This window comes from Pygoscelis adeliae, unplaced genomic scaffold (assembly GCF_000699105.1).
Source record: "Pygoscelis adeliae isolate BGI_AS28 unplaced genomic scaffold, ASM69910v1 Scaffold6, whole genome shotgun sequence".
In the NCBI taxonomy this organism is placed as follows: domain Eukaryota; kingdom Metazoa; phylum Chordata; class Aves; order Sphenisciformes; family Spheniscidae; genus Pygoscelis; species Pygoscelis adeliae.
This window is the reverse complement of record NW_008825075.1, coordinates 5,735,696-5,751,423: the sequence shown is the minus strand read 5'-3', so window position 1 is coordinate 5,751,423 and position 15,728 is coordinate 5,735,696. Positions and strand designations below refer to the sequence as shown.

Genomic DNA, 15,728 nt, shown 5'->3' with positions numbered 1-15,728 from the left:
ACATGGCAGGCAACTGTATATGCAGAGCCAACAGGCACAGACACGAAGCAGTTAGAAGCCTCAAATTATCTCCAGTATTTCCGTCTAAGGGCAATACCTGAAGTGCTACTCCATCCATATTCTTTCAGAAGTGAATACTTTCCTCCCTCACTCCTTTTGCTTCCCCTGTCCTCAAAGATGTTAATACTTCCAACTGAATGGTACCGTGTCAGAGAATGCCTGAGCTTTTATATTTTGCTACCTCATACCAGTTCATGCATGCACTTGAGTTTTACTTTCAGAAGCTTACACTGACATAAAGAAGGGAAAAAAAAGTGCTGTATAAGAATAAAAGAATTTAGTTGTTAATGCTTCCTTGCTAACCAAAATATTTGGTAGTTGTTGAAGATACTCCTTGCAATGCCAGTTTTATAAAGTATGTATGCAGTCTACTTAACATTTTAAAGAAACTGCATGTCAAACTCTCTTAACATAATTTCAAATACTCTGAAATTAAATTTGAACTGAGATTCAATCTAAACAACAAAATACCTTAATTTTAGCTTTCACAGTACACAGAACTGCACACTGAGTGCAAGATGAAAGCACTCTTTCTCCTGCATAAGGTTCCTCTGCCTGCAGAACTGTACTGGGACCCCTGTGTAGTAGCTTATACATATGTTAACATTTATTAATTTATCATGTTTTTCCTTTACTTAGTGGATGTGCCTCTGGATGCGTAGACTGGTTGTTAAAGTGCTTTAAAATAAAACAAAAACCCCAACGGAAGAAAACATCCCTCAAAAAACCACAGCAGATGCGAGAATTTTATCTGAAGGACTTTGTACAGCATTTACAATGTCAGCATAAAGCAGCTGAAACATGAGCATTCCTTGCAGACTGATGCAGTGCAGCAAGAGTCTCATACATTAGATACTGCAATTCCTCTGGATTCAAGATGCACAATACTTACAAAAACAACCCTAGAAGCACAGACAAATGCTGGTGGCTCTTCCTCTTCTTTTTAGAAACATAATAAAAAATCTGCATTACTCTTTCATAATTTAAATACATAAGTAATCTCCACTTTTATTACTTCATGACAATGACTTCAAATTTACATTATTTTAAGTACCATCATAATAGCTCCATGTATAATACAGATATTTGCTGATATCCTGTCAGAAAATAAAAAAACCCCCTTCCACTATATAAAAAAAAATTATGCTGGAAAGACAAGAACACAGAACAGGGACTTGGTACAGACTATGATTTCAGTTTTATATCAACCACAGTTAACCCAAAATTAACAGATACACAGCGATATTCAAAAGCAGTGCAAATATCTTTGGAGGTTAGAATAAAATTATACTACAAGAACATAAGACAGAAGAAATTAAAAGGCAAGTACTTCAAGTACAGGAACCAGTCTCTGTGAGGTCCATCTTAGTGTTAGCTGGGAGTTCCTTTTCCCATCTTACTTCTTCCTCTGAAACACATTAGCCAACATTGCACCTGATGTAGTCAGCTGGCCCATTTTGTTCAAAAACTTGGTCTTTGTATCTTCACTCACAAGGCTCGCTGCAATCGACATTGAGCTAGGAAAGTAAAAAATGTAGTGACATAAGGCTACAAAGAAAAAAAGAACACTGTGCTGTTATTTAATAAGCAACTGAATTGTCTTTGCATTTTAGAGGTTTCAAGATCACAAAAGACCAGTCCATCAAGAAGAACTGAAAAACCATCACCACCAAGCCCAAATACACACTGTTAAATGAATTATCGTGCCCTCACAGTCCTAGTGAAAAGTTGCAAAATATTTTTGTGCGCACTAGTTTTTACTACCTTTAGAAGTCACCACATTAGCATTCGTTAGCTATTTGGCAATTGCTCTAGTGACAAATACCTCTGTGAAAGATCGAATTTACCTTCTCACTGGAAATGTCAGTCCTTGTTTATTTAATATAAGAACAACGGTACTGGTTCAGACCAAGGATCTAACTAGCCCAAGTACCCTGCCTCCAACAATGACCATTAGCAGACATGTAGGGAAGAGCAGCAGCAAGGTAAGTACAAAACAGCGACCTCTCTCCTTAATTTCCAACCCTCTTATTTTCCAAATATTTCCACCTGAGCAGAGTTTAAAATTGGTGTGGACTGTCAATCTAGTAACTCCCAATGAATCTTTACTTTCTATTATTTGTTCAGCTTTCCCTTGATCCCCTTGTAAATTTCTTGTAAACCCCAACCTGGGGCACTGAATCCTACTAGGTCCACCCCTCGCTGGGTAAAGAGCTTTCTCCTTCTAGTTGTTGTGAATGTGACTCCTATTACCTTTGCTTGAGTGTTCCTACTTCATACGTACTAGAGAAGACAACGGAGAGTCCACAATTTTCCCACAAACTCGACTAGAAGGAGCAACCCAATCAATGCTGAACCTACAAGATGCTACAACATTGTCCTGGTTTCGGCAGGGATAGAGTTAATTTCTTTCCTAGTAGCTGGTACAGTGCTGTGTTTTGGATTTAGAATGAGAATATTGTTGATAACACACCCATGTTTTAGTTGTTGCCATGTAGTGCTTACACTAGTCAAGGACTTTTCAGCTCCCCATGCTCGTCATGCTCAGTACATAAACTGGGGGGAGTTGGCCGAGGGCAGTGACTGCTGCTTGGGCTGGGCATCGGTTGGTGGGTGGTGAGCAATTGCATTGTGCATCGCTTATTTTGTATATTCTATTATTATTATTATTATTACTATTTTATTTTATTTCAATTATTAAACTGTTTTTATCTCAACCCATGAGTTTTTCTCACTTGTGCTCTTCCAATTCTCTCCCCCATCCCACTGTGGGTGTGTGTGGGTGTGTGCGTGCGCAAATGAGCGAGCGGCTGTGTGGTGCTCAGTTGCCGACTGAGGTTAAACCATGACAAACATCTTCGAACAACGTGTTAAGAAATTATCCCAATGCTGCAAAATTAACTGATTTTTTTTTTGTTTTAATTTACAACATATCAGTGAGCTCAACTTCAGATATATGTAACTGTTTAGCATAGTAGGAGTAATCTGTCTCTAGACAGAGTGCAACAAGGCAAATGTATGAGAGCAGGAGTATTAATAAATATTCCATACTTCCTATATTTCTAGTTAAAATGGCAAACATTTTTCAACATTAGACAGGGCCAATATTACAAAACACTATCAGTGAAATTCTCACTTGTGAGCTCAGCATGGACTCTGCATTTCAAAATTATACCTAAGATCACAAGATCTATCTTACTGGCACAGGCCAGCTTCCAGGAACTGACTTTTCAGTCTGCACGGTTATAAAAAGTTCTGTTAAGACACTTTTGCATCAAGGCAGGTCGAGTTAAAGTTAACTCCAAATTGCTTCAACGGAATTTGAATTATTTCTTCAAAGGTAGCAGGGATGCATTCAGTATTTTTTCCCATGTCATACCACAAAGAAAGGTGCTTAGTGGTAACAAATTCTGGTTCTTTTTAAACAGAGTACTTGAAAAAACAAAAGGGAAGCTTCTCGCTAAAGCTGTACTGTGGATTTACAGATACCTTACTTGCATCATAACTAAATCCCCTCAAATGTATGCCCCATCCCTTACACTTTTTAAGCTGAAGTGACTCCCTGCCTTCTGCGTTTCCACTGTGCCTAATGGACCTAGATCCTTGAAGGGGCTTTAGGTGTGCCTCACATAGCGTACCTAAGAGTATCACAAAACATACTCTTTGGTATTTTTTTCAGTACATCTCCTATTAATGGAACAGGTTACTCAATTCAATCATCTCATTTTAAATCTTATTATTAGTTGGTATGTTCTGAAAGCTCTGTAAAGTTCCTCATTATCTAATATTTAGTGTTTAAGCATCATTTTATTGAAAATATGATGTCTGAATTTTTAGTAAAGTTTAAAATTTTGAAAATCGTTCTCAGGTTATATCTCTTTTTAGACAACACCTGATTAAAATTGGTATTTTAAAAATGATAATATTTTTATTCTATTTAGCAGCCAGTGATGAAGATATATAGCTGTTTTGAAATGATTTATAAACTTTTAAAGTGAAATGTTTCTTTCAGGCACAATCACATAGCCAGACATCTTTGGCTTGATTAAACATCTACAGTCAACTAGGGAATCGCATATTTTCAGTTGATAAAACTTAGCAGGTAAGTTACTACTACCGTAAGATGGATTTCTTGTGCAATTTCCCTTGATTTCATGATAAAGCAAGGGCATATAAATTATGTAAGTAACAGCTTATACTCGCTATCAGCTGGTTAACAACAAGAAGCTATTCCAGCCTATGATGTATCCTGGAGTTGTGTGTAACTAGGGAAAAGGATTTGAGAAATATAGTACGTTCCAAGCATTAGCAACATTAAGAAAATAAAATTGCTCATTTCAGAAAAGAAAGCCTAGCAACTGGTGAAAAACCTGTAGTTTTAAGCAAACGGTGCTGCCATTATTCTAATGATCCTGAATAAGTTTGAGGAAGACCAGAAAATGTTCACTTGACTTCCAAAACAGTTTTGGGGGATATCAACCATCTGATGTTAAAAATTAAAAATTAAGAACTGGAGTGTCTAGAAGTTCATGATTTCTAATATTATGTTACTGTAAATAGAAAGATGATCCACAACACTTAAAAGTTTAAGTATGCCCCAAAAGTACTTCAATTACTATACAAATTGAACATCTAAACATAATAATAAAAGCAATATGAAATCAAATAATTTGAGTCTCATGTCTTTAAAAAAAAATAATCAGCGAAACCAACAAGACAATAACATATCTTGTTTGAAACAAGTAGTCCTATAGAAAAGTCCTTGCATTTACTCATTATTTTAAAAAAAGCAGCACCAACAAACAAACCCACAAACAAAAATAATGTCTAAACATCAAACTTTTGACCAGTGTCTAGATGAATTACATGCTACATGGAGTTCTGCCTGTTTTATGGGGAAGCTTTAGGCCAATACAAACATTCATGCTGGACATCTTATAAAAATCAGTTTGTAACATAAGTTGTTACCCAAGATTGAAATACCTTGTTAATTGCTAAAGAAAATGTTTAACAAAAGTGGCTATCCAATATTTAAGAAGACAAAGTTTAATCTTTTTTTTAAAAAAAACTATTTCTGTGACCCCGTATTATTTGACCAACCTTTTCTAACAGTAAGGGGCAGAGACAAGATAACCAACAGCATCTTATGATTGCTTTTGCATCCAGTTTTATGTTTGTGCATGCATTCTCATGTTAACAAAAATCAGTAATTTATCTCCTAGTTGCATTTAAATCCTTCGTCAAATATATATTTAACACCGAAATTAGGAACTGAAATTGGCAAGGGCTTAGCAAGAAAAAGGAGATATTCATGTATGTGAAAAGGTCATTTCTTCAGTGGTAAAATATTTTGTGTTAATTTTGTACAGTATAAGACAGCAACCATAGCCTGATTTTGAATAAGAAAGGGGATGGCTAATTAAAGAATGAAGCAACACATTGCGAAGACTTATCCTTTTCAGATCTTACAGTTTTCAGCAGTTGCATTCTAAAAGAAAATACACTGGATGTTGTACCATATTTGCATTTATCTGTTTCTGCAATGGCTTAATAGGACTAACTGTGATTTCAAAATATTTTCATAAGAGGGATTTTAAGTAATACAGACCTCTTACATTTAGGTTAACATGTCCGCACTGATATAAGCTAAAGCAAGGTAAGTCTAAACCCTACATGAAATAAAAGTTGATCACTCAAACTCTAGCCATGCAGAGAACAGCTTTGATGAACGAAACAGGTTAAAATATTTGAGAGAGGCAAAAGCACACGTTTAAAAAAAATAAAAATCACGTCCAACTGAAGACTACCACTTGAGAACTAGGAAGAGCTAGCCAAGGGATTTTGTTTCATAACCTTAGGTTTCACAGTTCAGTTAATGCAGGTAAGATAAAAAACCTTCAGGTTAAGGTTAATGGCGTTCTTTAAAGAAACCAGTTTGATATTGCGTACATTTGCTGCATTCTGGGAGAGAAAAAAAATTCTTTCACAATATGTTTGCCTGAGAAGGAATCAATTTCCTATTTTCTAATGATCTCTCCTAAAAGGCTGTCAAGAAGTTGCTCAAGAAGTGATAAATCAATTTGCTTCAAAAAATGTTTCTCAGACATAAAAGTCTTGTCTTATACTGCTTTTTTTTTTCTTTACATAGCCAAAATCTGAGGTCGTGGCTTTTTTATTGCACAAAGAATTAAAATGAAAATATAATATTGATTAGTCTGTAGATTAAAAAAAAAAAAAAAGAGCCCATAAAACCCAGGCAGGGGAAATATTTGTGAAGTAATAGATGCCCATGTATGCAACTGATTCTATTCTAATGAAGCAACTTGTTAGTCAAAATACTAAATCATTGCTTATGTGGAGGGATGTCCTTGCACAGGTTGGTTGGTGAAAGTCTACAGCAATTGCTTGGCATCAGATCTGCAAAGAGTTTGGCTGTTAATTCTGCCTTATCACAATTACCTATCGGGTATCTACTACGTAAGGTACATAGTACAGGGAAGACCTTGATAAAACTAATATTTACTTGCAAAAAGTAGAATGGGTCTAATGGGGCAACCAGCAAGTTTCTATCTTGCCAGGAATCATTACTGGTAGGTTGTTTTCTAAGGAAATAGCTGGCTTAAGTGCCAACCTTTAATATAGCTGAAGGCAAGCTAAGCATTCACCATTCTTTAAAAATAAAAAGCTAATACACAACTGCTGAAGAATCTGAAGGATAGAGGAAGGGGATGGGCATTCAGAGTATGGCTATTGGGGGACACACACAGGTATGCATGCTAGAAAGCTCCATTTAAGAGAAGGCAGAAAGGATAAGGGCAAAAGTACAAAGCTTGAAGACGTAACATAGTGAAGCCCTGGGAAAGAAACAGCAGCATGAACACATGCATTTTTTGGTTCCTGACTGACTGGCTATTTATGTTGCAAGCAAGGAATATGCCCGTGGAGTGATTAATTCCTATAAACCTGTTCTTATTCTGTGAATAACTAATATGAAATACCTATTCCATCGTGAAAATCGCCATTCAACTGGAATACACTTAGTCAGTACAGTCCCTACTTCGTAATACTGCCACATGAAAAGGAAAAGAGGAAAGAAGGTGACCAACAGTGCATTCTTCAGATCTTAAAGGCTTTGTATTTCTTCTCCCTTAGACAGGACTTCTATATAACTAGACAGAACCAACTACCTTATTAGAACAGATACACTATGGATGTGATTTGTTGTAGAACCTGGACATTTTTAGTCTTAAAATTATTTCACTTCCAAAGTCTAAAGTTCATTGCTAGTACACCTTTAAGAGTTGACCTGATGCTCATGTCTCAAACGGATTCAGTTCTTACCACACTCCATTAATTATCAACTACACCAGTAAACAGGCTAATTACCACTAGTAAAGCCTGAGATATTTTATTTGGTGCATGAGAGACTGACTCTTTTTCCACACCATGTCTCTTCTGTTAAACTCTTGTACACCTTTCCTATTTCAGTTGTTCTCTACCAGTTGCTTCCAGGATTTCACCTGAGCCCTTTCAAGAAGTAAATTCTATCAATTTGTTACAGATATGGAAGCATGACATAAACAAGTTTCAGTAATTGTCTTGATTCTTATGGCAAGGTATCAGGACTGAGGACAGTTTCTCTTTTTCAGATACCTACTGTTTCTTCTCAAACTCTTCCTGGCAACACTGCTAAGGATTTATTAAGTTATAAAATAATCCATGAGAAGTTACCTGCTGGTATGCCATTCCAGGCAACAAGCAGGCAAAAGAACACGTACACCTCATCATAATGATGCTTAGCTTTCCAAATTTGTGGGTCTGTTAGCTTCTTTTGTTATCAGGAGAGACACACACACATAGGATACCACCTCTGCCACCTGAGGCGAATTGATGCATATACACCGTGTGTCTGATGCCTCACTGGAGAGCTGGGTTTACTGTGCATTTGTAGAATGGGTGTTTTACTGAAGTGCAACATAGGTGGCGTTTTCCTAAAGCCAACATATTTACTAAACAGTGTATTCACACAGGTAGGTGGGTTTATACACTGGAAAAACTGTTCTCGTGTGCAGTAGTCACATGCAAGCAAAGACAGCAGCCTGGAGCAGGTTATTACCATGACCAGAACAATTCCTTCAGCCTGCAGGCCACCCCCGTGAAAGAGGATTGCAAGGTGCGTGCCACATGTGTTGCTCCAGGCACTTAGGCCAAGCACTCCCTGCTTTCTCAGATTCAGGACAGAAATTCAATTACTGCTTTAAATGGATAAAAAATAAAGAAGAAAGTAACATAGCAATGACATTCTTGTTTTCCCATGATACAAATAAAAATGTGTTGTCCTGTGTTTTACACTGGAGACAAAAACAACCACAAACTGAATTAAAGTTCCTAAAATCTTCTTTCAAATACAGAATATGTCAGTGCGGGATTTCTGGTCACAAGCCTTGGACACTGTTATGGAATAGACTCTGCAGAACATTAATCTGGAGGCACAGAAAAAGAGAAGTAGAAGTCTTACCCCTGCGGTTCTTGGACGGTCTTGTTTTCCACTTTCTGTTCACACTCTTTTATCATGGAGCTTAAAATAACCTAAGACACATAAGGAAGAGATATACATGACATTTTTTCTTTTGCATTAACACTTCATACGAAATCTGCTCTGCAACTAATTCTGACATTACCAGAACTGTTTAAAAAGTTTCTCTGTTTTTCAAGTGCATTTAAATTCCAGCTATCTGATAATGCCTTGTGGCTAGAAACAACAAAACCATTCAAAATACTTTAAGGAAGAAAATATTTTTGAAATAGTTACAAGAGTTCAAGACTCCTTTCTGCTCCCCCTGGCTTTTTAAAATAGAGCTAAAGCAAACTCACTTCTGTGACACACCACCTTATCTTCCTTTGTTCAAACAATACTTTTATTTATTAGCAATTACCTTTGACATACATTAATCCTCCCTCTATTTCCCTTTAGAGAGTTTTCAAGTACCTTTTAAAATTCATATCTTTACCAACATTATGCTTGAAAGAAAAAGCAAGGAAAGAAAAGAAAAAAGTGCAATGGCATCCTGAGACAACATCTTAATGGAAACAAAGTGCTAAAGCAAACTTGGCATCATTTCACTGGTGTCTTCCAGGGTTTCTATGAATCAAGGCTTTTTTTCTTTACTTAAGCAATTGCAGAGTTAAGGGTTTCTGCAGAATATTTAAGACTAAAAACACACCCCCCTCGACATTTTACATTTCTCCAGCGTACCAAAAACAAAGGAATGTTTCCCAATAGCAGGCTTTGAAAGAAATCATACAATTCAATGGACAGGTATATAAGTCCCTGCCCTGCCCACAACAGTACTATTTTAACACATTAGGACAAAAGCATTTGAAACACTTAGTTGCAATGCAGAGTGTGAAACTATAAACATATACATGTACCCACTGCATAAATGGAAACTTTCTCTGCTCACAGCTCAGAGCACTTTCTTTGAGACACTAAACTTAAATCTCAAAGCTACAAGCAACTAAAATTAGTAGTGTCTTACCAAACCCTGAATATATACAATAAAGAAAAAAACTAATTTAAATCTCTAAAATACAGACCAGTCACTAACGGTTACTACCAAGTGATAACTATTTTAAAGTGTATTTATATACATAAAAAAAGCTGGTTTCTGTCAAATCCCTATTAGACAGCTGCAGCACAAAATATCCTTTGAAACCATTTATTACACTGATAAGATGTGGCCCAGTGTGCAGATCTGTGCCACTGTTCACTCTATTTCTCCAAAAGTATTACTTCAACATTTGAAACAGTTTGGGTAGCAGGTGTTATATACCCTTTAATGTTTCACAAAGCAGCATTCAAACCTCCGGACGAGTCCAACAGGACTACAACTCTTACTGCTAAATTTGCTGTCCTTCATTTGCATAAAACATTATGCAAGTACTTAAACTCAAGAGGACAGAGGTACAAGAGAAATGCATTCAGAATTGCGGTGAAAAAGCAAGCTTTTCTTTCTGCATCAAAAGAAAACTGGAATTTCTAAGTACAGCAGCCAAATTTTTGTTACTTAGCATTTCTACCTGTGTATTGGAGCACTTCTACATTTTTGTACATCTATCTGAATCTAGATGTTCCAAATATCAACAATATGAAGTCTTGATCAAGGGGAAGAATAATTCAGCAAGGACTCAGAATCATTTGAATACTGGGATGGAGCCCTCATCCATTGCACAGCTCCTTCCAGGAAGGCTGCATAATTCTTGGAGCAATTCTTCCCTCTTCCCCAAATTAATTTGTCTTAAAGTTCAGGGTGAAACAGAGAAAAGGTATAAATATAGTATCATATGGCAATTTTACATTATGATATTGCACATACTGCTTACACTTACTCCCTTGGGTTCTCTTTGTTTGGTCATAGGACTGACTATGAAATCATGTAGGCCTCCTTTAAGAGAGGTATTTTAGAGATGTAACTCTAAATAGAGAGACGTTTAAGAGACCTAACGTGTGCTTAAGTATTATAAACAATACTGCAGATGGACTAAGTATTTTTATCAAGTACTGATTATATGTCACTATCATGCAACTCAAAATCCAATTATTTTGAAAAGAAATAGAAGGCAAGTGGAGAAGGAGGAAGAAGGGCCTTGACATGGAATTAGAGATGCTGGCAAAGTATCTGGAATGTCTGCACAAGGTGAAATGTTTATTTTAGAGATGAGAGACTGGCTTAAATGCCCAAATTGCACTTTTTTTATATGAATGAAAGGAAAGCAAGTATGAGGAGTAAGTGGTAAACGCTGCCTGACAGGATCAGAAGCCAATTCCACAAATGTTACATTTCCAAGATGAGCATAAACTCTGTACTGATGTTAAAGCCACAAGAGCTAAGGCTCTGTGAATGAGAAAATGTGGTTTTGTAACTGATTTGCCATTTGAATCATGAATAGCACCACAGTGACCAAAATAATGAGAAAAGGGTTAATTCTGTTTATGCAAATGTCTAACTATTTGAAACAGTAAATTACATTTACTTCAGAAAACATAATTTTAAGACAGAAGGCTTGAAAGACAGACACCAGAACTAACTGGGCCTCAGAGGTCTCTATCATGGGTGCCTACAAACATCCTGTTGCAGCAAGGAACTGAGTAAGCACCGGATTTCCATTTCTACTGTAAAAGCTGTAATGAGTTTTCTAACTCACTGGACCAGGAGTAAATATTTTTAAATTTATGTTTCTCTCTGGCTAAAAAAATAAAGCACTTGGCATCATGCCTGAAGACAATTAATCACAGTGATGCAATGCAGACGGTGGTGAAGAAGGATTGAGAGCAGTCTTTATTTATTTATTTATTTTTAATCCTATTTAAGCCCTCAGTTCTTTCTCTGGCTACAAGACTCAAAGTCAATCAAATAAGCTCTTCTGTTCTAATTCAGGGCATCTTTTGAACTGACTATGTCCTTCAGTATGTTGCACTAACTGCTATACAAAATTAAAGTATTAGTATTTGTATCAGTTATCCCATTAGCGTATATGATAGAACAAAGAAAATTAAACTAAATCCAACTTTTGCCTACTGCAGCTTTCAGATATATTCTTAGACTTCCCAAAACACAATATATCTCCCAGCTCACTCTGAATACAGAGTATCAACAATGCCAGATCTCCTCCAGTGCTGCCTGTGGTAAGGAAGTACAATTCTGTTGCCTTTGACTGATGCTCAGGTCAGTACTGTCCCTTCTGACTCAGTCCTCTGAAGTCAGATTCTTTCCTTTTAGGTCTGAAAGTTGCTCAAATTAATTCACCTCCAGTTCCACATATTGTAAATTATATAAAATAATATAATAATATACAGAAAACAAAAGAATAAGACTACAGGCTATTAGACTGAAAATATAACTGGAAGAAGGGACTTTATTACCAAGTATAAGAACTTAGAACTCCTAGAATATAGTCGTCTCAATTAAGTCACTTTGGCAAACATAAGGAAAAGTAATTACTTTTCTCAAGTACAAAGTAATCCATGAAAGTGCAGTATTACCCTTCAAAAACCAGAAAGATGTTCCTTTGTACATTTTGATTAAATCTTTTCCTCCATCACTTGAAATGTTCATACTATCAAGATTTTCCCAACATGCAACTAAACTGTCTCTTGTTTTCAGCTACTGACTTAATATCTATATGTTTCAATCTCTGTTAGTGTTCATCCTCTTCAAGTATTTACAAAGAAGTGCATAGACATATGGCCAAGATTTTAAAGTTTCTCAAGTCAGCTTCTCCTGCTAACTCTTCTCTTTTGCTACTTTCTGTAAGCTCCTTCTACCAGAGAAGATCTTGTTAGCTCCCATGTTGTCCTGTCTGCTTATTATAATCTGCTTTTTACAATTCACAGAATCACAGAATGATTGAGCTCGGCAGGGACCTCTGGAGGTCATCTGGTCCAACCCTCTGCTCAAGCAGGGCCACCTGCAGCCAGTTGCCCAGGACCATGTCCAGATGGCTTCTGAGTATCTCCCTGGATGGAGACTCCACAACCTCTCTGGGCAACCTGTGCCAGTACTCAGTCACCCTCACAGTAGAAAAAGTATCTCCTGATGTTCAGAGGGAACCTCCTGTGTTTCAGTTTGTGCCCACTGCCTCTGGGCCTGTCACTGGGCACCACTGAGAACAGCCTGGCTCCATCCTCTTTGCAGCCTTCTCTTCAGGTATTTATTCACACTGGTAAGACCCCCCCCTGAGCCACATCCTTCTTCAGTCCGAGCTCTCTCAGCCTCTCCTCCTATGAGAGATGCTCCAGTTCCATTATCATCTTCATGGCCCTTCGCTGGACTCTCTCCAGTAGGTCCATGCTTCTGTACTGGGGAGCCCAGAACTGGACACAGTACTCCAGATATGAAGTGCATCCCATGTATTTCAGGACTATACTTTCCTCATCCTTGCCCCTCATTTCTCTCCTGCACTCCACCAATTTTCATCTGCATTTCCTTGGATATATTGTGGCCATTGATTTTAGAGTATCCTTGTTTTGATGAAGAAACGGATGGTAAAAACCATTTCCTTTTTCTTCAGTCTACAAAGGTCTATGTTTCTACATCCATTTCTGACAGTTGAATATTTCTCTGCAGAGGTCCTTGGCTTAGAAATACATTGTAAAAGATTTTACTGTTTTTTAAATCACGTGACCTATTCCTTACCAAAAAAACCCTCAATGCTATGTTTTGATACCACTTATGAGTAGCTCTCCTTAATTTTTAGTTTTAAATACCATTACATTTCAACTTTTACTGCCACCTGCATCTCGTACTCAGTTAGTAAACATAGCTGCTCACCTCATGTTCTGGCGAGAGATGTTCCATGTCAGTTCGTAAACACTTAAGTCCTGGTAAAAAGTGATTGACCATTAAATCCTCTGAAATAACTAAAAACCAGGTTGTTAAGGTATTATAAGGATTGTCTTCTGAAATTATACAATTTTTTTTTCTCTATTCTGATAAGGTTATTTTACTGAACACAGGGACAAGTTACAGCAGCAAAACCCAAGAAAACAGAGCAGCATTTGGCACTTCATGGCTAATAAAAAAGAAAAAAGATCTTAAACATATTTAACTCCATATATTTCATACCTCCATACTATTCTTTTCATATTTTTTCCTTAATTTACTGGTTAAGATCAAGGGCTTTGTTTTTCTAGCTTTCTTTTTTTTTTTTTTTTTAAAGTATCTATCCGTTCCACTGTATTGGGTCTGGCTGAGACGGAGTTAATTTTCCCCATAGCAGCCCTCATAGTGCTGTGCTTTGTATTGGTAGCTAGAAAAGGTGATGATAACACACCAGTGTTTTGGCTACTGCTGAGCAGTGCTCGCACAGCGTCAAGGCTGTCTCTCCAACATTCCCCCTGCCTCACCCAGTAGGCTAGGAGTGGGGAAGATCTTGGGAGAGGACATAGCCAGGACAGGTGACCCAAACTGACCAAAGGGGTATTCCATACCATATGATGTCAGCTCAGTAATAAAAGCTAAGAGAAAGGAGGAAGGAGGGCGGGGCATTCGTTATTACAACATTTGTCTTCTGGAGCAACTGCTATACGTATTGAAGCCCTGCTTCCCGGGAAGTGGGTGGACATTGTCTGCTGCTTATTTTCCTTTGCTTCTGTGCACAGCCTTTGCTTTTGCTTTATTAAACTGCCTTTATCTTGACCCACAAGGTTTTCTCCATCTTATGTTCTTCCCCCTCTGTCCTGCTGAGGAGGGGAGTGACAGAGCGGCTTTGGTAGGCACCTGTTTTTTTTTTTTTTTTTTTTTTTTTTTTTTTTTTTTGTGAAAACCTCCTCTTTACACTGAGCAGATCATGTTTTACATCACACATTCAAAGACAAACTTAGTTATTTCTCAAGTATTAATCTTCCCCCCGCCCACCAGAGTATTAACAGCTTAACTGTATTAATCTTCTCCTCCACCAATTAACAGGTAAACTTCCCCTAAAAAAAGATACAGCAACAGGAAAGAGCACTGTAGGCCTCAAACAGGTGGGTAGCGATATCCAGTCTCTTCGAATCCACAGACTGCTGGTTGTTGACCAAGGCTAACTTGTGCAAGTGTGGAATAACAACTGTAAAAGTAAATACTGGAATAAGTATTTGAAATTGCCACTTAGCAACTGTTTAATGCTAAGCAAGTCTACAGAAAGCAATCACAGGCATCTGAAGCATCACACATCAGTGTGGAATAAGAACTGCAAATAATGGCTTTTGATGGGACTGCCCTTGCGGATTTCACTGATAAACTCAAATTTGAAATAAAACTGTTGTAACACTATCTAAAATAAAAAGGTACCTCAGAGTACCTTTGAAATAGTAACAGTTTACAGAAAGTATTTTGCAACATTATTACTCTCCTGCTGCTAAAGCTGTCTAAAATATGCTTCTATTTTATAGATACAGTTGATAAGCTAGTGACAGAGATTTGCATGTCGTGAGAAATCTTCACTGACTAAAGAGGAAGCCTATCTAATGAGTTTAGCCTGTTAAACTAGACACCTGCAGTTGGGAGGCATGATAGCTCCTCATGTTTTGTTTAGAAGCATCTTTAAGACAGTCTAACAATTGATTTTGCTCTTTTATGTGCTTTACATTTCAGGTCCATGGAAAAAAGCTGTTTTGTTAATCTGGGATGCACTTACATTTAAGATGTGTGGAATACTTGAAATTTATATGCCAGCAGGGTGTGAAGCAATGGGGGAGAGGGGGAGATGAAGGCAATTTACAAGTCAAGTAATTAAAAAAAAGAAAACTTCAAATTTGCTCTACAGCAAAGTGACCACTCCCCTCCAGCCCTGAAATCATTCATCATCATGTGCTGGTGTTCTATATACACACCAATGTTAGGTAAAGTGAAAATTATATTAGCAAAGTCTTAAATACTGGGTCATATCAAACTCTGAAAACAAGAGTTTTCATCAAACTTCTTGCAAAGACAAAAGAATATATAACCAGCATACTAATAGCTTTGGGACAGAAAAAGGAAGACTGCATCTTCCCACTGATGCAACTTACATTCGTCTCTAAATCTGGGCTCAGCATTAGGTCCAACTCTTCCGAATGTTTTTATGATTTCTGTATGTAGAGAATGTTGGTCTTGATATTGAGGGTCCTCCAGGAAAGATGCCTG

The 15,728-nt window shown here is 37.2% G+C and overlaps 1 protein-coding gene across 1 annotated transcript in view; it reads right to left on the bottom strand.

Annotated features, from left to right (window-relative positions):
• Window positions 1–1,204: 1,204 nt before the first annotated feature.
• Window positions 1,205–15,728, bottom strand: part of KIAA1468 (KIAA1468 ortholog) — a 74,079-nt gene continuing 59,555 nt past the window's right edge. Inside the window, exons 25-29 of the mRNA XM_009326695.1 lie at window positions 15,614–15,725; window positions 14,554–14,670; window positions 13,392–13,480; window positions 8,579–8,649; window positions 1,205–1,577 (exon numbers count right to left, since the gene is read on the bottom strand). Of these exons, the coding sequence (XP_009324970.1) occupies window positions 1,457–1,577; window positions 8,579–8,649; window positions 13,392–13,480; window positions 14,554–14,670; window positions 15,614–15,725 (510 nt within the window). The 3' untranslated portion in view covers window positions 1,205–1,456. The remainder of the gene's footprint in view (window positions 1,578–8,578; window positions 8,650–13,391; window positions 13,481–14,553; window positions 14,671–15,613; window positions 15,726–15,728) is intronic.